At 35.1% G+C, this 25,493-nt stretch overlaps 1 protein-coding gene across 2 annotated transcripts in view; it reads right to left on the bottom strand.

The window, feature by feature from the left end:
- Positions 1-25,493, bottom strand: part of ORC5 (origin recognition complex subunit 5) — a 63,740-nt gene that overhangs the window by 21,088 nt on the left and 17,159 nt on the right. The window contains exons 10-14 of one of the 2 annotated variants that reach the window (XM_088165845.1): positions 25,181-25,233; positions 22,968-23,080; positions 19,877-19,924; positions 15,052-15,162; positions 14,483-14,753 (exon numbers count right to left, since the gene is read on the bottom strand). In XM_088165845.1, the coding sequence (XP_088021971.1) occupies positions 14,610-14,753; positions 15,052-15,162; positions 19,877-19,924; positions 22,968-23,080; positions 25,181-25,233 (469 nt within the window). In that variant the 3' untranslated portion in view covers positions 14,483-14,609. Of the gene's footprint in view, positions 1-14,482; positions 14,754-15,051; positions 15,163-19,876; positions 19,925-22,967; positions 23,081-25,180; positions 25,234-25,493 lie in introns of those variants that run through there. The other variant, XM_014869030.2, reaches the window with a different exon arrangement.

Genomic DNA, 25,493 nt, shown 5'->3' with positions numbered 1-25,493 from the left:
TCAAGAAGCAGTCTAGATATCAAGACTTATCACAGCCGCTTCTTTATCCATATTTAGTCTGACACCTTAAATTCAACGAAGAATTAAAGAATTTATGAAAAAGATGGCCTTTTTCAATATAGATGGATATTCAAAGGTTTGCTTGACTTCTTCATTTTAAGACTAAGTTATACATATATCTATCTATCTATCTATCTATAGATAGTATTTATTAAGTGTTGTCACTTGACATTAGATCCTCTTTCCTTGAACTTCTACTGTAGATTACTACAAAATAACTAAAGCAATACCTGCACATATTATCAAGCTGGAAAATGTCATTTTACAAATGTCTCCATTTCTAAGCAGTGAGTAACCTGAAGATGCCTGTGTCAGTGACTGCAGCTACAAAGTACCCCTAGACTAAGGATGTGTCTTGCATGTGTGCACGTGGTCATGTTTCTGGAGAGGAGGGCAAGTTCCAGTATTTATCCAGAACAGACCTCATTTGTTTTAACATCATAACAAAGCAAATAAACGTAATAAAAACAAATAAACAATGAAACTCCCAACATCATCAACAAAAATCCCTCCAAAAATAAAAAAAGAAAAAAGGCAAACTTTCATGCCCATTTCAAATTCCTGCCTGTTCCTTTTAGAACATACTAGGATTTAACATCAAAATGAACAGCTTTTCTCCTACTACCTAACCTAATCCAGTTAAAAGTATAATGAAGATGACAGTGATTGACAGTTACATGATGACACACTTGACACACATCACATCTGCCAATACTTACTTTGTTTCCTCATTCCTGCAGGTTGGTGGTTTTTTTCCCCCCAAAAAATATAGTATTTATTAGGTCAACATTTCCTAATTCAATAGGAGTGAAAAATTATTTAAGTAGCTTTTTAACATTTGGTTGTAAAATAAGAGTTAATAATTTTAAAACAAATTAAACTGCTCTTCGTCAGTACTTTTATTCATATGAAAATGACCCTAAGCAAACCTATCATCTGATGCAATAGATACTCTATATGGATTGCACTTTTATAGGTAACACAGATAAGAGTATTGTTCGGCTCATGAGGCAGAGGGAGTTAAATCATGAAATATTCAGTTTTAATTAAGATTACTGTATCAAAGGCAAGGCTTAATGCAGAATTGAAGTAAGGATCAAAATTAATGCCTATTCTAAAGCAAATTTACATAAATTATATTTCAGTAGTATACCATGTGTCTTATTTTGTTAATTTATACCATATGAGACCATAGAAATTAAAGATGGAAAATATCTATTAAGTCATCTTCACTCTCCTCCCACCAATGCAAAAAACTCTTTTTCCTTCTTTCAAGTTTATATCTGAATACTTTGCCTACTCTCATTTGCAATAGCTCAAGCAGTGGGGCATTGCACTAAAACTTCAGGGGAGACTAGCACACACTTTAGCATCTCCAAAAGAAGGAGTTTTTTATAGTATTCAAAGCTAAGATTCCCATCATCTTATTTCATTACTCCTACTTAGACCTTTTTTGAACTCTTCTAAATGAATCCTTCCTTGGCACTTGAAGACTATAAATACCTTCAGACATTTTCATCATCCCCTGGTAGTTATTTAGCCAAATTACTGTAGGGATCATCTCTCTTCATCTGAACATCACCAAGCACACAGATAGCTATAAGTAATAATTACATGTGTTCATTTCCTTTAATCTTTCTTCACAAGTCATTCCCTTCTAGCCTTTAATTTTTGCCAGTCTTCATGCCTACATCTTAAGTGTTACTGCTTTGCAATTATTTTCCTTTCTTATTTTTCTTTCCTTTCTGAACAGCTTTATTTCAGGTCATATCCACTTATGCATGCCAGCTTGCATTTACCACTTTATCTTGACTTTTCACTGATGTGTGTAAGTTTTTGTGTTTATTTTTTTCTTGTTTGTTTTAATAAAACATCAGACTCAAATCTCTTCTCTGTTCGTGTCAAACCATCACAGAAAAAATGAAATCACCTGCACTAGAAACCAGCATTTCTGCTTATTAAAAATACAGTATAAGTGCCTAATAAGTTGTTTACATTATTCATTTTTATGTTTGTGTCTTTTTCCAGGTTTTAGGCACCATCTATTTTGGGCAATCAGTCTGAAATACCTTTGGGTTTTGGAGTACAGATAATTAACCTTTTTTCTTTGCATTTGTCTTTTTTATTATCTGCATAAATACTTTCACTCACAAGAAAATTACATGAGGACTTCAAGCATTACTTCTTATCTCCTGTCATATTGATGACTCCCTATCCTGGTTGCTACCTTTCTTCCTCATCACTCCAACACACTGAGCTATCCCCTGTGCCCCAGCACAATGTGAAGTTACAAAAGCTTCACCTGAGCCAGATGGAGACAGCAAATTGGACTGGAGTCTGGTTCACTCCAGGGAATTCTAGACACTGAGTAGAATTAAAATTTGGGCTATTTTTGATATGGGAGAGGAGAAGAAGATATTGCTTTGAATGTTAATCTAATTGTGGATAAAAGTAGATTTCTTTACTGCTAAGGAGATTCTGCCATGACAAATCTCAACCTGTACCTTTTCGTTTCTCCCAGGCATCAAGAGATGGTCTAGCTCTGGTCACAACTGCATTGAAAACATATTAAATCGACTGGTCAAATAGCATTCTACAGGCTAGTCCCACAAAATGCCTACTACAAGGTTAAAACCAGCGAGGCCTCAAAGATTTGTCTAAGAGAGAAGGAAAAGGCAGCCTAAGGACATGATGACCAGCAGACCAGCCCACTACTTCTGCTGGAAGCCAATCACATTTTATAACAGAAGTTGCTAATTAAAACAGAAAGCTTCTCTATGTCAAAAGCTTATTTGTAAGAGCTAAGTACTAGGGTGAACAGCCATTCTCTGTCACTATTATCAAAGAGTCAGCTGGCTCAAAACAAAAGGTATATTTTCCAGGATATAATTAAAAAGCAATACAGAGATTTTGTGCCATTGATGCCTCTGCTATACCTGTTCAGTGAATCAGAACAGATTACTTCAGACTCCCAGTCTTCTAGACTGTCAGTCTAGCATCTTTCACAAGCACTACAGTCACACAAATTATTAAAAAGCTTTTCTCTACACCATCAGTGTCATACATCCATTAGAGGCCACTCCACACTAGAAGATATCTGTTGCAAAAAGTCTTCCTAGGCCATATGCTAGTAATAAACAAAAAAGGCTGGAAAAGATCATTTTGTAACAACAATCTTCAGTTTTCTTCTCATGTCTGTGTGGTAATCTCTTGAGTCAATCTGTTTACTGTCTGTATCTACTACACCAGAGTTTTTTTATGTATATAATTCATTACTTCCTCTTTTTACATTGTCTTTCATATTTCTTGCCCAAATATCTAGAACATGGAACACCCACTAGTTCTTCTTATGTAGGTCACAGATGGTCAACAAAACATCCAGCACTCTTCAATTATTAAAATAGACCAACCTGGCTTTTCATATTCTCTAGCTCTGCCTTTCAAAAAATATCCCGGCTACCATGTCTCCTATGCTCTTTTAAACTCACTATTAACTAGAGTCTGAATTCAGAACTTTTCAGAAGATATAGATATATTGCCTGTATATTCTATTTCTCATAGTGGAATGTTTTAGAAAGTTCACAAAAGAATGACAAAGCTCCCACAGTTAATTTATATTCTATTTCAGGAAACATTTATGAAAGGTGAGCAGGCAGAAAAAAAAAAGTATGTAAAAACATGCACACTGAATAATACCTCTCAATATTCTATGAGAACTGCTATGGAGACTAGAATCATGTCCTGTTAGAAATGGCAACATATATAAATTTAATCACATTAATAAATAACTACTAATAAAACAAGACAACAACCTAGAAAGAGTTTGAAAGTACAGAATTTTTGAAAATGAGATTTTTGTCTGTTTATTTGGGGTTTGGTTTTGAGTTTTTGTTCATGTTTGTTTTCTTTTTTTTAAACACCTTTCTCTACATGGATAACAGCAGGGTAATGAATGTTCATCTGAATGAAGTTAAAATTGCACCATCACATGTTAGCGAAACACCTACAGATCAGCATTTATTCCATCTGAACTAGATCTGTCTTCAAATACTTCAATTTTAGTTTCAGTTAAACTGTGCCCAAAAATCCACACTCAATCTCAGCAATATTTTTAAGTTTTTACCTCTGAAACACTTCCGGAAATTTAAATAACTTATCAGTCTTTCATTATTTGGTAAATCTTCTATGACTTGCACTTGCAGAGGTTATATCTAACCTCTTTTTATTTCTTATTTCACAAAACAAATGTAGAAGATCCTTTCTTGACATACTCGGCATTGTCACATCAAAAAACATCACTTTCAGAGCATTTTCCACAAGACACTGAGCTGCTGTAACTGAAATACAGTTCAAAGTTGTAGGGTTCACACTGCAAGTTGAAAGATGTAAAATGACAGGTTATCATCACAGAACTCTGCAAAATAAGTTTCTATCAGAAAGAGACAGTTTCAGTACCCTGTCCTTAGGAATAAGTCAAAAGCAGTCCAGATAAAAAAGGAATGAGAAGGCCAACACCAGTTTGCCAGTCATGCAATGCAACCCTGGGCATGCTCTTCCCAAGTACTCACTGCAGAATGACAGCCCAACTAATCTGCAGGAGGAATGAGTGGGAAGGGGTACAAATCAATCACTGCCCCCAGTCTGCAAACATTTTACAAGGAATATGACATCCAAGCAGGGATATCTGATGGCAGCTTTTCCATTTGTTTTACAAGAAACCCAGAATAATTACTGAGAAAACACTTCTTAGTCCTTCAGGATGGAATAGCTTTACATAGCTATTATGTAAATGTTTGCATCTGAGGCTGTCTTGATTCCATTTCTAGAGGATGAAAGAGTCAGTGCATCAGGATACAGTTCATTGAAACCTAGTACAGATTTTAAAACTTTTCATTAACAGAGTGGGTTTAGATGCCCATGTCTACATCAGGGTGCATGTCTCCATTTCTCTCCATTAACTCCATTAAGAGCACACTGACTTACCTCAGATGTACTTTTACTGTTCCGACACATATATAGGTAGAAACAACCTCGCCTAAAATATTTACATTATTTCTAGTATCGTCCACCCTCCTCCACCTAATGTGAGAAATTAAATCATCCAGGGGTAAGGATGGAAACTTTTTGCAGCACCTATGCAACTTCAGATATACAGCACCATTTTTAGCTGTAATATTCATCACTGTCATCATCATCATCACAGCAGCTTTTCCAAGTCTAAGCTACAGTAGGATTTGTCTCACCTTGTTTTGTCATTCTCTATATTTTAAATGAACAATATCTGCAACATTTACTAAGAATATAAACTTGCTATAAATGAGATTTACTCACACCATGCCATCAATTTTCCACATTGCTCCCCCCAAATATTTTCCACTTTTCATTTCCATAGATGGAGAAGAGAGATTATGTAAATTCCTAACTACTCCTCATCTACCAAGAGGCATTCTTTTGTGAACAAGCTTCATATTTTGAAATCCTCTCTTTCAATGCAGCTGCTTCTTTTGTCCAAGATATTGCGGCAAACCCCGCTATCTGCTATCAAATGAACACAGCCAGCAGCAGAGGGTCTTTAGGGGAGGAGGGGTGTCAAGCACAAAGTCAGTAGCTAGAACTGACTGCAGCTGGCAGGGCAGAAACAGTACAAGCATTCACCAAAGTGATCCAACATATTCTTTAATGTACCATTTTGCTACCTTATGCTCTAACATTTTTTATGTGCACAGTCTCAGTACTTTTCAACTTCATAAAAAAATGGAAGGTACAGATACAATGCTACAAATTTATTTCACATGTGATACAGCAAAGTCACTTGTATTGAAGTGACAGGAGATAAAATACCTAAGGAGAACAAACTATAGGAAGGGAGATGTAAGAATGCATTATACAGGGACAGGAGGACAAGGGACCATATAACAACCAGTTCAAGTAGCACAGTAACAGAAAGAATGTAACATTATAGCCAACCCCTCAACCAGTGATTCTGAACCATCCTTCTTGCCACTACTGAAATTGAAATTGCATTCATTACTGTATGTGCAGGGAAGTAAAAGATACTAAATAAGCAAAGGATTGTCAAACGAAGATCTTGACAGGATATCTTTGTCCCTACAACTCGCTGAGGTGAACACCAAGGAGCTAGTAAATCTATTTTAGCCAAAAGACAGTAACAACAAAAAGTACAGCAGGTAAAATTGGCCTTTAGTAGCCTTTCAGCTGGAATTAGACTTTAGTTCTAGTTACCAGGGATGTGAAGAAACACGGCATGCAACGTAGCTATTTTACCTCAAGAGTTAGTTCTAGTTTTGAAATCTTTTTTCAATTAACCAGATTCTATACAAATGCTCAATAAGGAGACAGTTCTTTGTCCCAAACAGGTCATATTCCAAACGGTGAGAGAAAATAGCCAAATTCTGAGAAAGACAGAATTTATGAAGAGTATTAATGATGTCACCTGGGGGCTTGAACGGTTCTTTTTAGTCTTTAATCATATCTTTCTAGGCATATCAGCTTAAAACAAGAGATTTGAGAGAGAACTAATGAATTCTATCCTAATGCTCTAATTTGCTTTATCTCAGCATTGTGTCCTCTCTTATTTCCATGAATAGCTGGTGATTCTGGAGTAGACTTTCTGCATACACTAAATGGTTAAAGCAAAGTGATTAAAAAACTTATAATATACAGGCTGGTTTTAGATATATATGTTATCAAGAGAGGTTGTGCAGTACTTGCTTAATTAATCTTTGCTGTCTTAACACATGAACCAGATGTACTATTATGTTCTTTGTTCTTCCCTAAAGAGGGGATGAGCTGATTATTTATCTCAAAACAATAGGAGTTCATGTACCACAGTGAAGAATTTTTTTTAATTGGGGAGGCAATCACTAACAAGCTTCAGCTGCAACTGCTTGATGTAAACATCGCACAAATTCGTTCCTGGAGTATTAAACGATGTTCCTTCCAGTAAGTACATGAAACCAATTTCTAAATAACTGTGTAAAGAAAGGGATGGAAAGGACAGAGTTTGGAAGGAGGAAAACTCTGTTTTGTCTTTCATGTATTCGTATTTACTTCTTTGATACACTAACACATTTTCATAGATAAGATAAGATTTGAAGCTTCAAATACTGTTTACAAATAATGTGCTGAGAGAACAGAAGTTAAAGAAACTGTTGGTTAATACAACACATTCCCTATGTTATATAGCATGCAATCTAAGACATGGGAAAGGCACAAGGGAATATATAACATTATGTTCACAGGGCCACAAGAATACTTCGTGGAAGTTATTAACAGATGCACAGAGTATATAAACTCTTCATCACTATGTAGCAAATTTACATACCTACCTCAATCACAATTTCTATTTGATTACACACTGAAAAGTACAAATTTATCATACTTCAATTTTACAAAGCCTTGAACATAGCTACTTCCTGGTCAGCAAATTCTCAGGAACATGTTACACAAGTAAAAAATCTAAGATCAAAAAGCAAGGAAGTTTAGAAATTAGTAAACTGTTCTAGATAAGATACTTAAGAATTCATATTATCTTCCTGATAAACTTCATCTCTTCTGAAGTCCTCATTCCCCCTTCCCTCTCAATAGTCTTTCTTGTCATAACCAAAATTTCTTCCATAAATCTAGTTTTCAGTAATTCACAACGATTTTTCTTCTTAAATACACTGTTTTTCAGACACCAAGTAAATGCCAAGCTGCGACCTATTACTATAAGCTCTTCATAAAAATAAGGTAAGTTTTCTGCTTTAAATTACTGTAAATAAAGAACACCAATAGAATAGAGTAGAATTTGATAAAGAAAGCCTCCTAAGAAATTGTAAAGCTGTATCATCAATATACCTCCAAAAATGAACATAAGATCAAATTAGGTCAAACAACACAATATAGGTAAAACACTATTAGTTTTTCTAAAAGATCGTTTCTGCATCAATTAGAATTAGAAGGAATCAAATATATCAGTCTCTTCACAACTTTAATTAGAAAGTACTACTTGAAGTAAGAATACTTTTATTTTTATTCACAGCTATGCTCAGAGTTGAAAAAAAAAATAGTTAGCTATTTGGTTAAAAGTAATGTTTTCTCCTTTCTTTTTGCTTAACAGCAGGCTCTCTCAAGCTGCCATAGTCAGTGCTAAAGTGCTAACTATGTCACCATGCTGTGCATCACATTAAGTTCCCATTTCAGCTCATGAATTTCTGCCAGATTAGTCCAGTAACCAATAACAGAAAATGAGAAAATGGGAGTTATTTATTACCTCTTATCACCATCTTCCCAAACCTACAGAAAATCAACAGAATACTGAGATCAATACAATTCAGTATAATGAGATCAAGAGATTACTACACTTTCTAACCAATAGGCAGATCCAGGAAAATAAAGTGTCAGATGCATAATATACCTATAAAAGGATACAGGATCAAAAACAGTTAGGACCAAATACAACAGTAATAATATAAAATTGTCTAAAAAACCCCCCACAGCTACAAACTGACAACTGCTAAAAAAGATGTTCTAACAATACAAAAATAATCTTTTAGGTATGGGCAACCATGAAGCCACAGGATCAAAAGGTTGTACTACAAACCCACTTGGAAAATAAACATGCAGGGATATATAGGTTATACATGAATGCTGTGTGAGACATATGACATTATAGAAGATTAACAGATATTCTGTGCTGGGAAGATGTGTCTTATGTATCTTCACTACACACCGAAAGAGGAGGGGAAGTTTATTTAGACCAGTAATGAGAATGAGATAAGCCCAGAGTCTACGGTTTATATTTGCTCATTTCTGTCACTGGGAAGCTCTAAAGATCTTCTGACCGACCAGATAGAAAGGTATACCATAATTCTAAATAGTTTTCATGAAGGAAAAAAAATAAATTCAAAAATAAGCTTTTAAGACCTTTTTCCATACAGTTCAATTTTTTGTAAAAGCAAATGCTTCCCCCTGCATGGAATTATAGCAGGATCATTCCAGAGATGACAACTCCTGTGGTCAGAATGGATTAAGCTGTGCAATTTTATGTACCTTCCTCTGATGCAAGAGGACAGTGAAATGCAGTCATTTTCAGGTTGAATCAATATGACAGAAGCACAGGCTGATGACATCCTCTCTTGTAATTTCAGAACTCAAGAAGTGATAAAAATAGGGAAATACGTGAGAATATATTTGGTTATATTCCAGAAACAAAATTTGAGAAAATCTATATACACAATCAAGTCCAAGAGAAATGTAACTTTTACAATCATCTTCCTTCTGAATATTCACTACTTAATGATTCCACCTTTCAACAATGTATAAAATAATTATTCTAACATCATCAACATTTTTGTACACGACCATTCAAATCTATCAAATCTTCTGTTCACAACTATCAAATCTTAGTACCACCCAATGGATGTACAGAGCAAAGACACTCTCCAAAATCAGATGCATGATACACTTCAATTTTGTCTTGAATCAGTTTGCAACATTATCTATGAGATAGAAAGGGTTTTTTTTAAACATTCAACCAGCAACAAGAAATCTCACTGCAATATAAACTTTGGTCATGAAGGTCTGAATGCTATTCTTCCAAAGTCATCCCCCACACTAATGTAGGTAATGTCTGCTATAAACTTCTCAATTACTTCAGGTAAAATTTTAGCAATAACTCTATCCACTTATCCAAAGAAAAGAACAAGCACAACACTTGTGGAATTTCAGAGTAATAAGGAAGCAAAGAAAGGTGGTTTAACAGAATCAGCAGGAACTTTCAATTTTCCAGCATTTTGGTTATTAAAAAAAAAATTAAAATTAATCTACTTACTGACATACAACATCTTGTATTGATAGTACAAAAATATGCTCTTTATTTCTTGCATACTGTAAAATAAAAATGGTTCCACTAATCTTTGTTCTGCTTCATAATAAGGCCTCTTAGGGAATAGTGGAGAACAACATACCAGACCTTTTTCAGTAGAATTTCACCTACTTGCTCACTTTTAAAATGGAGAGTATTCTATTAGTCTTCAATAATAGTGTTAAAACCAGATGCAAAATGTTCCTATAAGCAGTCCCTGCAACAGCAAGGAAAGCTGGAACACAATACAGCTGTTCTAGCAAAAAAGTAATTCTTATTCTGTCAAGAGCTGTCAAATATGGAATGAAAAACTTTGTATTTTTAAACATTAATACAATCGGAGCTTGTAGAGCTATTACGAGTGTTCTCCATTTGAAAAAAAAAACTGTTAACTGACAGTATTCATAGAATCGAATCACAGAAGTATGGAATCATAGAATCAAATTCCTCTTTATCAAATTGCTATGTCAAGGGAATCTAAAATAATGCAGTAACAGAATTGGAACTATAATCAGGATGTGGATATTTGGTGTCCAGAAAGGCTGTGATATATATAAGCCATAATACAAATCAAGTAATAGGTAACAAAACCAGGCATCTTTCCAATCTTGCAATTGAAATTTTACCAGAGCTGTCAATTTACAAATAAAGACAATTTAAATATCAAATTGTCACCTGAAAAAGAAAAGTCATAAAGCATGCTTCCAACACAACAGGGGCAAATAAGTCTTGCAGGTAAATTGCCTCATACTGTTCCAGTTTACATTAAGAATATTAGATATTCCCTATTCATGTAATGCAGACAAGAAAGCAAGAAAAAAAGCAAACAAATCTCTCCAAACTCTTACATTTCAAGAAAAGACACTTTTTTTTCCTCTCTTAATTACAGAAAACTACATTCCTCTGGCTCCCTCCAGCTGGAACTATGTTATGTACATCAGTGGTTTGTGTGTTTCTCATAGACCCAGATCATATTGGCACTTAACACACTAGTCAAAATCTCATATCTGCTTTTATTTTAACTTCAGGTAAAAAGTTCTTATTCTCTGGACAACAATTTGCAATGCTATTTATCTTTACAACAGACTGAAAAATTTTAGGTTTGTTAACCTTCATTCAAAATTCTTACATATTTATAACTGAATTACTTATATGAATTTGTGATACTCTTTAGAAAATTCAAATGCTTTTCTTAGATCCAGCATCAAAGAGATAAGAAACGTCTAATAAATGAAATACAGACTATGTGCAAGATAGCTGATGTGCCTCCATATAATCATAAATAGCCTTCCTAGAAATCTGATTGCAAATGCACTGTAGTCAGAAGTAAATTCTAACTATACAACTATCTGAAAGTATTTGCCAAATATAATGAGTAACATTAAAACCAAACCTGGGATGACCTAACTTTAGTGCATTAGAGTAAAAATGTAAACAGAACTCAAGTTACTGATTAGTTACCTATTTGGTAATTTTGAGCTATTATATACTCTGAGAAGTTATCCTAGATGTTTTTCCAAATATTCAGGGATATATTACCAGATGTAAAATATGCAAAAGTATGCAAGACAAAGGGCTTCATTCCATTTTACCTTAGATAACATCATAGCTCAAAACTAGAAGCAGATCTAATCAATCCTCATTATGAAAAGCTATTTCTCAAGGAAGCAGAAGCAAGATAAAATATCTAGAAAATGAAAAATAGTCAGGAGAACTGAATTGACTTGAAGCAATTACTGAATTATTTTGGTAGGATAAAAAACATTGGGTTAATTTTGGCTTGTAAACCGTAACAACAATATTTACATGCTCATTGTTTGTGATATGAACAGCCCTTGTCCTCTTCAATGTAAAATGATCTCATTTAAACTAAACTGGTGCTGATAATTCTTGCCCAATGCTTTGTGCAAAAATTCATTTGAGCCCTATACTAAGGCACATTTTTGTGAAGAGCATTATGTTGTATTTCTGTCTGTTTTCTGTGGGAAGCCTAAAATGAAATACTACTCTTACACAAACCAGGACTGAATAGACTCTCGGAACCTTTGCAGAATGCGCTCTCAGGAGGCTTTACAAAGTTTCTTTGTATCCCTCCATTCTGTTGTAATTGTCCTTGGACACAATGAATATTTCCTATTCTGCACAGTGGGTCCATATGGGAACACAAATAATACTCCTGGTTGTTCCTGCTGTACCAAGTAAGGAAACTCTTAAGACTTCTCTGTTGTTGTAGGATGCAGACTACACATCCCACACTGTTTTAAGCACTGTGTGAAAGTGCATTTGCATTTATTCACCATTTTCTCCATGTTTTACCTTTTAAAACACTTTGGCCACATGCTCAGCCATATATCCAAAGAGATCATCAACACTGCAAGTTCTGTCCCAGCACAGAATGGAATGCCCACTGGTGATTGCAATATCATCTTCAATCTGTTAAATTATCACACAAAATTGTATCTGAAGAAAAACATTTTATGAACTTGTCCTCTCAAATGGCTCCAGAAATCAATAGTTCTCTAACCTCCAACCTCTTGGTTTAAAAAATAAGCAAATAAATTTAAACAAATTCAGTAACCTATTATACTAATACACAGTATGTTAAAATTTTTTTTCTGACGAATTAGTAAGAAAAACTGTGAATTTTCTGCAAAAAAATGAACACTGGGAACTTCTCAAATGAATACAAGCAATTAACGCATGTACTGAGATCAAGAAGATATAATTAAAACCTCCATAACCTTACATTAACTTTGTCTCAAAAAATCCTCACTGGATGTGTGAAAAGTTGGATTAAAAAGAGCACAAACCCAAGAGAAATTTCAACTTTTAAGGGAGCAATTAAAAAATTGTCATTTGCAGAAGTGGAAATTTGCTTTCGTCACCCCACCCTGTGCTACTCCCTTGTACTAGTCAGTGAAGAAAACCAAAAATGAATGGGCCCAATTCTATCTCCTGTAACTTAATTACAGCAAGAAGTTACAGCAGAAGTTGTTCAGTTTTGTATTGGTTGCAAAGATCACACTTGTAAAACAAACATGTTAACTTTTGGTTTGAAGAATGTATGAGACCATTTTAAAGAGTGTAATATTAAAAGACAAAAGATTAAGATTCAAATTTTAAATTGAAAATCGATTTAGAAAAATGAAACATTCTCAGTAAAACCTACCATTAAGAGGAAAAATTAAATTTTGCTACTCATTAACATAGAAGTTTCACTTTTGAAAAGCTAATAACCAAAATTTTCATGTGAATAGAAACTATACAGAAAAACAAGAAGCAATAAGAAATGCCATGAAATCAGCAAGTGACAGATCTTAAAGCAGCTGCTAGTCCTTCTTGAATCTTGACTGTGATTGTTGATCAACTTTAAAGCTAAGGCATGCTATTTTCTGATAGTACATGGGGAGAATTAATATGCATTTGGTTCATGTATAGCCTTTGAGTTTACAAATTAAAGAGCACATAAAATTAATCGTGAATCAATTAAGGAGCCAAATATTTGATGTAAACATTTTAAACTTCTGTACAATTTTATAATTATTTCCATGCTGAACACACAAACAAAAAAGTTAAGACTGTGTTATCTAACAGTAAAATATATCAATAGTGCCAAGATAAGCCAGCTCCTAAATATTTACTTTGTTTGAAAAATATATTTACAGAACAACCAATGACAAAAATCAGTGAAATGCAAATTGTTTTAAACTATTCAAGAAAGAAAAGCAATTAAATGTTATGCCTAGTTTAAACTACTTTCCAAACCTATTTTAAACTCTGCTGTATTTTTTTATTACTTTACAGGGGACACGTCAATATTTTTAATTAACATTTAATGCAAAAATCGATTTATAACTAAAAATATTCTAAAATAATTTATAACATTTATTTTTTGTATAAACTTATTTAATTTCAAGTTCTTTGCCCTAACCTGGTTAAGATTATACACAGTTTTTAAATATCTTTATAGCTTAATCTCCAGATATTCAGAAAATAAAGCATTACAACTATTCTTTGATAACACTGCCACCTAGTGCAAACTCTAAATTAGAACAAAGCATTTCATTGAACTTGTTTATTCTGTAATTTAGTCTAAAGTGGAACTATACTATGCAAAAATTGTGGCTTCAGTACTACTTAGCTGTACATTTAAATAATGAAATTTGTTTCTCTTAGCTGTTAAATATGAAAATTTTGAAAATATACTGTACAAAACTGTTATATAATACATTCACATCTAGTGTATAGCAAAATGTTTTTGATAGCCAAAAGTAAGAGAATACAAAGGTAACATCCTAAAATACAAACACGTATATCCCTAGAAGTTTACATGAATGGAGACAATAAATTATTACTTAGTTAAATTTGATACCTAACAAGGAAAGGTGGAAAATATTTCAATAAATCCAAGTTAAGTACAACTGGAAAGAAGGAAGAAATTGAGAATTTCTAAGGTGGAAATTATATAAAATTAATAATAATAAAATTAATAAGAATAAAATTAATAGTAGAAAATCATCTTAACATATACAGAATTGGTCAAAGTACACCTGACAAACCCAGAGCTCTTGAGAAAGTACTAGATTGACTTAATTCCTCTCACTTCTATAGCTACGCTGCCATCTAGTGAAACGGGATTCTCACTCTTCTCTGCAAGACTTCAATTTTGTCCAAATGAAAATCAGTAACTACATGTACCACAACAAACATTGTTCACCTGTAAGTACCTTATTCCCTCTGCTGCTTCTTCACCACTACATTTTGTAACACGTGTTACAAGGTGACTAATTTTGGCCATGGGACAGTGAACATTTATACACCTAACCTGAAATGCAAACAGGATAACAGACTTCAGTGAGAAACCAAGGAACTGATCAGCAAAGAACACAGCCTGGGATCAGGGAAAAGTTATCTATCAGCAGATTTCAGACCATTACACAGATAAAGTACTGGATTCAGAGCTAATAATACAGATAAATATTACTCTGAACCTTCAACTTAAATTACCTGTTGTGGTTGTTTTTTCATTACATTTAATTAGAATTCTGACTTACAAAAAACATTTAAAACTTGGTGAATTCCATACACTAAAAAGCAAATTAAAAAAGTAAGTACACACTCACCTGGGAAAATATATTTGCAGTTGGAGCAACCCTGTTGTCCACGATACTATATAATATAGCTAACAATCTGTCCAGGGGAAATGGCTTTGGCCCAAGTAAGTGATTGCTGGTCTGCAACAGAAACAACACTTTTTAATTCTCTGGAGTACTACATGATGTTATTTTTATCTTTTTGGCCTCTAGGGAGGCACTATGATTCACAATAGTCTTTCACACAGCCCACTTACACGCTATGGAAAACAATGAATACATGCTTATGGATCAAGAAAAAGATACAGGCAGAAAGATCTATTTAACATGGCAAGTGTTCAAACTGCACAATAAACAGGAACATTTTTGAGGTGCAACAGAGGATCTTATGCCAAATTTCCTGTCAGTAGATTTATACATTTACTTGTCTTGTCTAATGACCTTGCCCAATCTAAGGAATAAAGAAGAAAGGCTATGCTTTATGGCATTCAAAGAATCACAGAATGGCTTGTGTTGGTAGGGAGCTTAAAGACTTCTTCCAAAAAAGGAGGACAAAACTGGACAGAGTATTCCAGAAGCAACACAAAGAGCGCTGAGTGAAGACTCAGAGTGCACATGCCTCCCACAGGTTTAGCTGGCTAAAATAAAGAGTTCAGATGGCTGAGCTCAAGGTCAGCTTCTTGGCTGGTAAGAGCTGCTATATAATGAGCTTTCAGCCCAGCTACAGGCAACTGTGTTACCAGAACACAGCATATTTGCTCAGCTTCACATCTACAGAGCTCTTTTACATCGTGCACACTTCACACCTCAGCTGACATTGATGACCATTTTAGGCATTATGGATTATTTTATGTAGTAACATTGCATTCACTTGTATTCAAAGAAATACAAAGTCCTGATTTGTTCAGTGCTAAGTATTTTCAAAATAACCAATTCTGCAAAAAGGAGATATACAGTTTATAAGGCAGAACTGGGCAGTATTCCAACTCAGGCAGCACAGTTAGGACTACAGAGATTTATGGCCCACACTTCCAAAAGTTCTTACAAGGGAAATACTTGTTTAATTTTCAGTTTGCACTTAATTCTCTCTACTTTGACATCCAGTTGCCTTTTCTGTAGTGTACATTGATTTATTCTTACTAGCAGAGCTGCCAAAATTAAAGAGGATTTTCAATGTAAAGTTTGTTTCAAAATGCTTGGAGGGAAGAACACCTCAAATATACCACCAGCACCTCTGTGGCACTAGTCATCAGTAAAACACAACCACCCATTTCTTCTGCAAAACCAAAATTTATTTCCAATACACGTTTTAACTTTTCAAACCCAGGAGGCGTCCCCAAAGCTACCTCTTGGCTAACAAAGCAAGCAGTATGAAAAATCATGGAAACACATAGCCAAGACTTCAGCATGGTATCTTCAGTCAGAATGCAGACATGGTGTAAGTTATGAACGGTACAATCACCTGCCCTTCTGCTCCCATATATGCCAGTTCTGCAAAGCATATTCTTTAGTGTCAACAAGCAGAATAATTAAAATCAGTGCACTCCAAGCAGCTAGCAAATGCAGTTAGCATGGAGTAATCTCTGAAGCTCTGTTCAGTACATACAGTTACTTCAGAAATTTCTTATTCTCTATTTAGACAGAGGACTGTTTGAAACTTTCAAGTTATCTAAAAGAAATGCTTCCCTCTAGAAAAAGCAGAAGAATTAATTCTAAGAGAATAACTTCTTGGAAGAAAAAAAGTGGTTTAGAAATTCCTTCAAAAATAACATGGTTAGGAATTAGAATTTTACAAATCTTCTGCAAGGAGATAAGGCAGAATGCTACACAGGATAGTATTTATAAAAATGCAAGGGACTCAACATCTCTCAAAAACAAAGATATCTTCCAAAGTCAGAAAACGTGGTCAAAACCTTTTATAGCCATCAAATCAAACTCTGTATGCCCTCTATCACTTTTTCACCAAGGCAATACATTTATTGTTCAAAAAGACTTTTCCCCAGTTGCCACTGTGTGTGCTCATGCTTTTTATCTGCTGTGCCAGTTTCATGCTCCCTCTGTTCAGCTTCTCCATCACCATCACTAAGCCTTCCACCATCCCACAACCGCAAACTGTGTATTCACATTCCAAAATTTCACAAACAAGAATGAGAACCCCAAGAGCTCTTTAAAGAGAAAAAGCTTAACCCAAACTTAAGTATCTGCACAAAAAGAAGAAACTCCTTAACCACAACTGACTGAATTTTTAACCTTTATAGCACACATACTTGAAGACTGAATGGTAAGTCTCCCTTTTTTCGTAATGCAGACAGCATTTTCAAACTTCTCTGGTTGCTCTATGAATGAAGCATGTTCAGCTTCAAGCTATAAATTCTGATACACAACAAATCCTAGACTGAAGCTGAAGAAGATATGCAAACTCGTTTCCAACAAAAAATACACCAACACACTTGATCTTCTGACAGACTGGCACCTGAAAAAGTTTCACCTGCAAAAATAGATTCAGCAGGAAAATCTCTCACTTGTCACTAAAAGCATCATTCCAGGCAAACCATGCAAAGAAACTAAACAAATTCTACTTTTATCAGCAAGAGGGAAATTAATACAATGGTAAGTCAGTTTCTTCCCCTCATTCACATGATCCATTTTTTCTAATTAAAAAAAACCCCACAGCCTCTGGACTGACACAGTTAAGACGCACAAAATAGATGTTTAGTCTTACTATATACCTGAACTTTTAAGGAAGGATTTATTTCATCTAATGTCAGCTTCCTGCCAAGCAGGTACAGACAGCCAAACCAGTTTCCTCAGTTCCAAATATAGCCAGTAGAAATCTAATCAATACAATTTGTGGTGCAATTCATCTGCCTGAACATACAACTGTGCTAGTTTCACCTGGTGAAGAATGGACTCGGAGGTTTTTCTCTATGAGAAAACTTCCTCTGTGAGTTGAATGGAACCAATTGAAGACTGGCTTAGTTACTGACAGCCAGAATAACCAATTGGAGAAAGTCAGTTCGCTCTGTGAACACACATTTTGAAGAAGTAACCCGTTGGCTCTCTTTCTTTTCTGGCGGCAGTGCAGGTAACAGGGCCCGGCCTGGCTGCACTGCAGGCCTGGGCCTCCTGTCTGGGTAGCTGGCATGGCCCGGCAGAGAGGAGGGGTGGCCATCAAGAGTGGCCGGGGAGACTCAGAAGAGGCTGATTTAAGATCCAATAAGAGCCCAGCAGCTCCCCCTGCTCCTTTTCCAGCACGGCTGGGTTTTTGAGATTTTGGCACAGCTCCAGGATTGCAGCCTTGTTTTTTCTCCCCTGTGTGAAATCTTAACTCTTTCAATGCTCAGATAAGACCTGCAGACTTTTCAATCCTCCCTGGAGTGAGAAGGGAAAAAGAAGATACTCCGAAGTCAGTGAAGCAAGAGCCAAGTTGTTTTAGATGGAAGGAGAATGAGGAGATGCTGTGAAGATGGCTGAAAATCCTTTTGTACATTGTAGGGATGAACTGATGTTACACTGAATATTCCTATAAACCATGGAGAAAAAGACATGGGGGGGGGGGGGTTGGAGTGTTCCATTTGATAGATCATTTGACCAAAAAGCACCTGTGTTGAGAATCTTTTGCCCTGAGGAAAGAAGGGAATCTCGGTTTTCTGAGGATGAAGCATGAGCAGAGAGAAAAGAGATGAAGAGAACTTTAAAGACTGAACTGCTCCAAAACAAAAGCAATACCCCATGAGCTCGACATGGCCCACACACGCAGCTCTGGGAAGGCTGTGAAGCTGGGAGGAGTGCCACGATTGCAAGTTCCTGGGCGCTTGCTACTTGTGAAAGTGAAGTCAAAAGAGAACAGTTTCCTTCCCCCTTTTGGGAAAGAGATCCCTATAGCCAAACAAGAGGAAGCTCCTCTCTCTGAAGTGAACTGAATAAGATTATTTTAGTGGGGAACTGACTGCAGTGTCTTTGTATGTTGTTGTTAAGGAATGGGCAGGGGGAGGAAAGAGTGGTCTGAAGATCTTGTTCTGAATTGTTTTTTTTCCTATCTCTTTCTTTGTGTAATTAATAAAGTTTCTTTTATAGCCTTTTAAGTTTTAGGCCTGCCTTGCTCTTTTGCTCCTGGTTCTGTCTCACAACAGAAAATGAGTATATTTAAATTGGCAAATCAAAATCATGACATTATTTGGTGCGTTGGTCGGGAATCGAAAAATTAAACCAAAACATTTTTTGGGGAAATTAAATTAAACCAAGACAACAACCTACTTAAGTATGAGCCAAATCACATCCTACACTCCAATGACTGCATAGGCTGACTCTGCACAAGCTATAAACTGGTTTAGATGCAGGCACCCACTAGAGTTAGGTGAATCTGATCTGTAAATCAGTCTTTAGACAAGCTACTCTGGGCAAAGGTATATTGACATAAACTGTCACACAACTGAAGCAAATGAATCTATTTATAACACTATATATGTAATTATTTATCCTTGTATTTCAATCTCCCTCATTATAGAAATCTTTCTATAAAAATTCTTTAAAGAATATAAAATTATTTTCGAGAGAAATGCTGATACTTGGCAACTCCACTTATGATGTCCTTTAACTAGCTTTATTAAACACATTTTGTTGTACATAAAATATGGCCTTAGGGGACAATTTTATATTACAGTTTCAACGAAATAAAAACACCTGTATGTCACAGAAATCTGTAGCACACAAAACAAGTGCACCAGAAAGTGTTATTTCTGCAGTTCTGCTGTTTCTACAGTAATCAATGACACAAAATGAAATACAAACCCACAAGTACAGTAGAAAGAAAATACTTGCTGCCAAGCTCAGCTTAGAAAGATAAAATACATACCTTCTCATGCTTCTTCATGAAGTTGGTCTTTCTAATTTTCCCATGATGCTGCAAACAACAGACAAGAGCAAAAGAAATTAAAACAGCCCATAAAGAATGTATACATTACAAATGGTAGTATGTTACTCTAGGTCTACTTCTTTACTACACTTCCAGCATTTGCCTTTGATGTTATACCAATCATTCTTACTATAAGCCCTAAAATTACACTTGCCTAGCTTCTTGCTTCACCTTGTCCCCAGTGGTGCAAAGCTAAAACACAACATGCTAATATTTTTTGGTAATATGCATAAGTTTTTGGTTTCATTTAAATCTACTCAGGAACTGATGAGGTAGTAAAAATTTGTTTGTAATATGACTTCATGCCACCATCCTCCTCATATCCTCAATCATCTAATAAAAAAGACAGATGATGACTATCATAATTTTTAAAATGTATCCATGTATAAAATGCACCAGCATTTTCACCTTTTATTGACCCTATTTTAGAATTTGGATGGGACAAAGGTTGGCAGAATGACAACCAGGAATTTAATCAATACAATACAAAGGTAGTTCAAGGTTCTTGAGCTAAATGACAAAAGGAAGGAGGAGGGAAGAGTGAAGGGGTAGGGGTGGGTGTTGAAGAAACGAACATAATTTAAAGCTGCACAAAATTTGAAGTTGTCTTAACAAAGGAAGGACTATTGAAAGACAGTAGTCAAGTGCTCTTGGATCTCAACTAAAAATGTGAGGTCAAAATAAGGGCAGAAATATAGTAAACAATGTTACGAATGAATAGGTTAAAAAATAAACAAAAAACCCAAGAGAGACATGAAGGATGAGGTGCAAGTGGTGTAAAATAAGTGAAGAGGTGTAAAGTTGTTAAACATAGCTAAGTGCTATTTCTCAAAATACCACCTGATGAGTTTTTCTTTCTTCCACAGCCCTAAGAAGTATACCTTATTAATACACCTTATAAGCACACGCAATGAATCAAGGAAAAAATAACTCAAATAAAGGAATTCTTTTTTCACTTAAATGTTTAAAATCTTTTACTTAATATTTGTGGCCCTCAATACTCAGCCATATCAAAATTATCTCAGTAAATGTGGTTTTTCTGGACTGACTTCTGAAGAGCTAAATAGTAGACAGGGCTTAGATTCACTTCACATGATTTGTCTGATTAAAAAAAATAGCTAATTCAGCTAATACATATCAAACACAATTAGAGACAGCAAAGTAATCATTTTTTATCATACCTTTGAAGAAATGACTGCAGTAATAACCATGACCTTTCAGAGGGGAAAGTGATCAAGACTGAGGTTACACAGCATGCTTTGGATGGATCACAACAAACTGCATTCATGCATTTTATGGGTTATGCTGGGATCTCCATATGGTATATAAGGTATTCTATTTCTGTTCAAGCACAAAGCCCCATGAAATTCAGAGCTAATTTTCAATTAGCTTTTAATACTGTTTTCTATAAAGACTTTATATATACAAATTCCTATTCTTTCTTATTTTAAAGACTTCCTTCCAAACCAGCTTCGTATTTTTCTCTCAATCTACTGCAAATCTCTTGAATTTTCACATAACCAATAGTAGTGGTACCAATTATCACTTCCCTGCTCTGTCAGACTGTTAACATTCCAGGCTGCCCCAAATTGTGACTTTATTTTTAGCTGTAGTATAGCCTACCATCTACAGAGTAGTGCATATGAGAAACGCAATGACCATCTTTTTGTTTGCATCCCTTTTGCTTCTTTTAGTCCTTGGTTAAGTCACTCCAAATGGTACTTTTCTGTGATCTATTCTGAATCTCATTGCAAACCTAATAAAAATTCTATTCTATTTCCACTGTTCACATTACTCATAAAAATACTCAGCCTGAAACTCAAAAGCATTGGTTTCGTTGGACTTTGAGATGTAGCTGTTTCTGAAGTTCAATTTTACACCTGATTAAGGGCTAACTGATACCACAAGACATGCAGGAAAAATGGTGACTTCTGCTTCACCAGTTCTTGGAAAAAATACCTTATAGCACTATTAGAAATAACTTCCTGATCTCTGCTTCAAAAAACTTAGAAATTCATGTTTATTGTACAAAATGGTTCATGTGCAAGAGTGGAAACTCCCCCAGAGATATTACAAAAGGAGAAAGGAAAAATCTACGTTGAAAAGGTTGCTCTGTGAACACAAGGAAGATGTGGCACATTTTGGTAACTTGCTCTACAGACTTGACTCTTGCATGCTTTCCCATTTCTGCAGAGAAACATTTCTTCATCAAAAAAGGCTCTAACAAAGAAAATGCTCCAGCCAAGTGCAAAGAACAAGGCTTGCCCATAAATAAAAGCTGCCTATTTACAGTTACAAGTAACCCTCTACTCAGGAAAGGACCAAACAGAAGGGTGAAACACCTATAGCTTTCAGTAAAATCATACCAGAGTTTAAACTGGAAATGTACTAGCATTTCACCACTGGAAACTGCAGTAACCTCTCAAATTGTTTCTCTATGATTTTTTTTTAAAAGAGATTAATATTTTTACAAATTTGTCTTGCTCTCATTTTAATTGCTTACATCCATCCATCATCAATACCACACATTTATATCAATATACGTTGTAACAGCTGGTAAAATGTATAGAAAGAAAAATGCCAAATTGCCTGATCACTTTTCTGATACCGGTTTTTTCCACCTACATTTTGTCAAATAACTCAAAATGAGGCACTTGAAGAGCTTGAAGATGCTGGGTCAGGAAGAGATATACAACAACAACAACCAAGGGCACCACAGCACTTGTCTGCAGTACTAAAAACCCACTAAAATCTTTTCAAAATGAAGCTGCATCAGCTTAGAAAAGCAAAGCACAGTGCTCATGCTGTAACGGCTTTATGCATAATTTGACATGAAGTTGGGTTTATTAGACATTTAAATAACTCAGTGATCATTACCAATGACAGTATGAGACCTACAGAAAAGCTGCTCATCAGATCAAACGAAGTGCACACAGTAACAGAGCTCAAAACAAATAGTTGAAGAGTTTTAAACTAGAAAATTCAGTATGCAGGAATCCAGTTAACAGCACTAAGAAATTAATTTTGTTACCTTAAGAAAGAATCTCTTATCTGTCCTAACAGGATTGTAGGAGGCAAGGTAAGCTGCTATTAGAAGAAATTTGGAATAATAAGGAAGTTCCACATGGGTATGTGCAGAAAGTCCTAAAAAATAAACAAACAGTTTATGAGTTAAACAAAAACCCAGTCTGAACATTCACAAACTTCAAATTAGATTTTTCTGCATTCATTTTCTTTTCCTTCTCTCCTGCTCTAGTGCCATAACTCAATGAGTATAACTCTCTGAGCCCCAATATCACAGATACAAACTCAGAGAAGGGCCAAGGAGCACAGCACAAAAGCTAAACAAAGCCAACATTCTGAAACCTTTTCAGACTCTCAGCAAGTGTAATGGAAGCATCAGAGATTCATAAATCTTCCTGAAAAAAGACAAGAAATAATTCCAGGCTACTTTCATTTAAGGGAATTTTCCTGACAAACAAGGCAGATGAAAGGATATATTTAAATGCAAGGGCAATTTTTTTTAAGATTCAACCTTTGGACTCCTCCAGACCATCAAACAGCTTGTCCAGGAAAAAGGCTGGCATGGTGAAGAAAGCAGCAGTGCTGCACTTCCGATAAACAATTCATCTGTAATCAATGATTTTTAGCCCCTGTTCTATTTCCTACAGAAAATGTTTTAAAAATTTTAAACTTCATCCAGTTGACTTTGCCTCCTTTTAGATAGGTATACCTAATTAAGATTAAACATACATATTAAAACCCACAAGAACTACAGTCTAGTAAATATTTGCTTCCTCTCTTTTGGAGGGAAACTCAAAGTACTTTTACTTTGTATTTTTTACCTTTACAGTCCCTTGCTCTTGTTTTCCATGTTTATGTATAAGAATAGGATCATCAAACTACCCTTCATTAGCTGGCTAATTACAGAAACCATTAAAGGGTCTCTCTCGTGCCCTCTTTGCTTACAGTTTTTTACTTCAACAATTTCTTCTTCCGTGAAGCACCTGTACCCTTATGCTTTAATCTACAAATATCAGCAAATAAAGATCAAAGAATTAAACATGTTTAAAAGTTATGCTTCAGGGTCCACAGTATAGGGAAAAGAATCCTAGATGACTGCTTACTTCTCATGTAAACATAAAAGAACAGCAGTTTTAGTGTCATTTACATTTAAGATATTCTCTTGTACTACATGCTATTTATAAAAAGCAACACCAAATAAACTCTTGCAGACAGACAATTTGGTTTAATACAAAAACATCTGTTTTTTCCTCCATTCTTCTGGTCAGCCAATATTGCGTCACACACAACTATTTGATGATTTACACCTTTATCAGAAGTAGAATTTTATTTATTAGAACTTCTTTTTAAGCATGCTGGTATCAAATGCTGGTTTAATAACATGACATTTTTTCCCCATTACCTATACTTATGAAAATGAATTTAAAGTGAAGTCTCCCTTCATGGGGTTTCAGGTGCAAAATATTTCATGATCATCTGGGAGAGAGTTTAATAAGAACATTTTGAATCAAACTCCTTTGGTCAAAACATGTTGAAAATTCACCAGTCATAAACCAAACATAGGAAACAGTCTGATGATTGCATTTTATCTCAAGGAATTATTTGTCATGACAAATAATAGAAAAAAAGTGTTCCTAAACTACAAAATGGTGAAAAGACCATGACCAAATGACATCACCTGGCAAATATTTTAGTATTCCTTCTTAAACTGTAAATGAAGGCTGACAAATATATTGAGATTCGATTTTCCAGCCTGTCTAAAGTAGAAAACCAACAAAGCTCTACTTGTCCAACGAAAGAAAACAGAGAACACTTACAGTTCTGACATTTCTCTTTGAAAGAGATCTGGACCTAGGACAGGTGTTTTGTTTAGGAATGTGCTAATTCAGTGCAATACACCAGGTGTAACATTCTCTTCTCCCCACTTGGACAATTCTGCCAGTTGGCACACAGAGGTTTGACCATCAGGGTTCAGGCCATTCCCCACCCATTCTGATATCAGAAATACTGATGTAAATAAGAAATGTACTGAAATAATGATGTAAAGAAGGCTGCTATTACCTGCAAAGGCTATTAGGAAAGGTAACCCTCAGCACATATGATAGAACACCTTCTCAAAAAAACATGATTACCTGAATTGTAACTGAATACTAACAAGTAGCCTTGTCTGAAAAGCACATTTCACATTACAAGCCCCTGCACAGTTACTGTGTTTGATACCTTTCAATTGCCCAGGCTCTCCACCATCATGCTGCAAACGCTCCCACTGTGAGCTGAAAGACAAATAATGCAAATACATAAAGCAGTAGTATTTCATAATCTTTTGGAGAAAGCTACCTGCTTGGTATATTCTAATTTTGTGACAGTGACTAGGATACAGTTAGTGAGAGAATAATTAAAAACAGAAGGTCTTACTATCTCACACATACATTTTAATAATCTGCAGACCATGTATTTGATTTAAAAAAGCAAGAAATAATGTTAGATTAAGGCATAGAAGATCTAATTGTAAAATACCTATTTCTTCCCATCC

Source organism: Sturnus vulgaris, chromosome 5 (genome assembly GCF_052056855.1).
Source record: "Sturnus vulgaris isolate bStuVul1 chromosome 5, bStuVul1.hap1, whole genome shotgun sequence".
NCBI classification, from domain to species: domain Eukaryota; kingdom Metazoa; phylum Chordata; class Aves; order Passeriformes; family Sturnidae; genus Sturnus; species Sturnus vulgaris.
The sequence above is the reverse complement of the archived record's forward strand: the minus strand, read 5'-3'. Positions and strand labels throughout refer to the sequence as shown.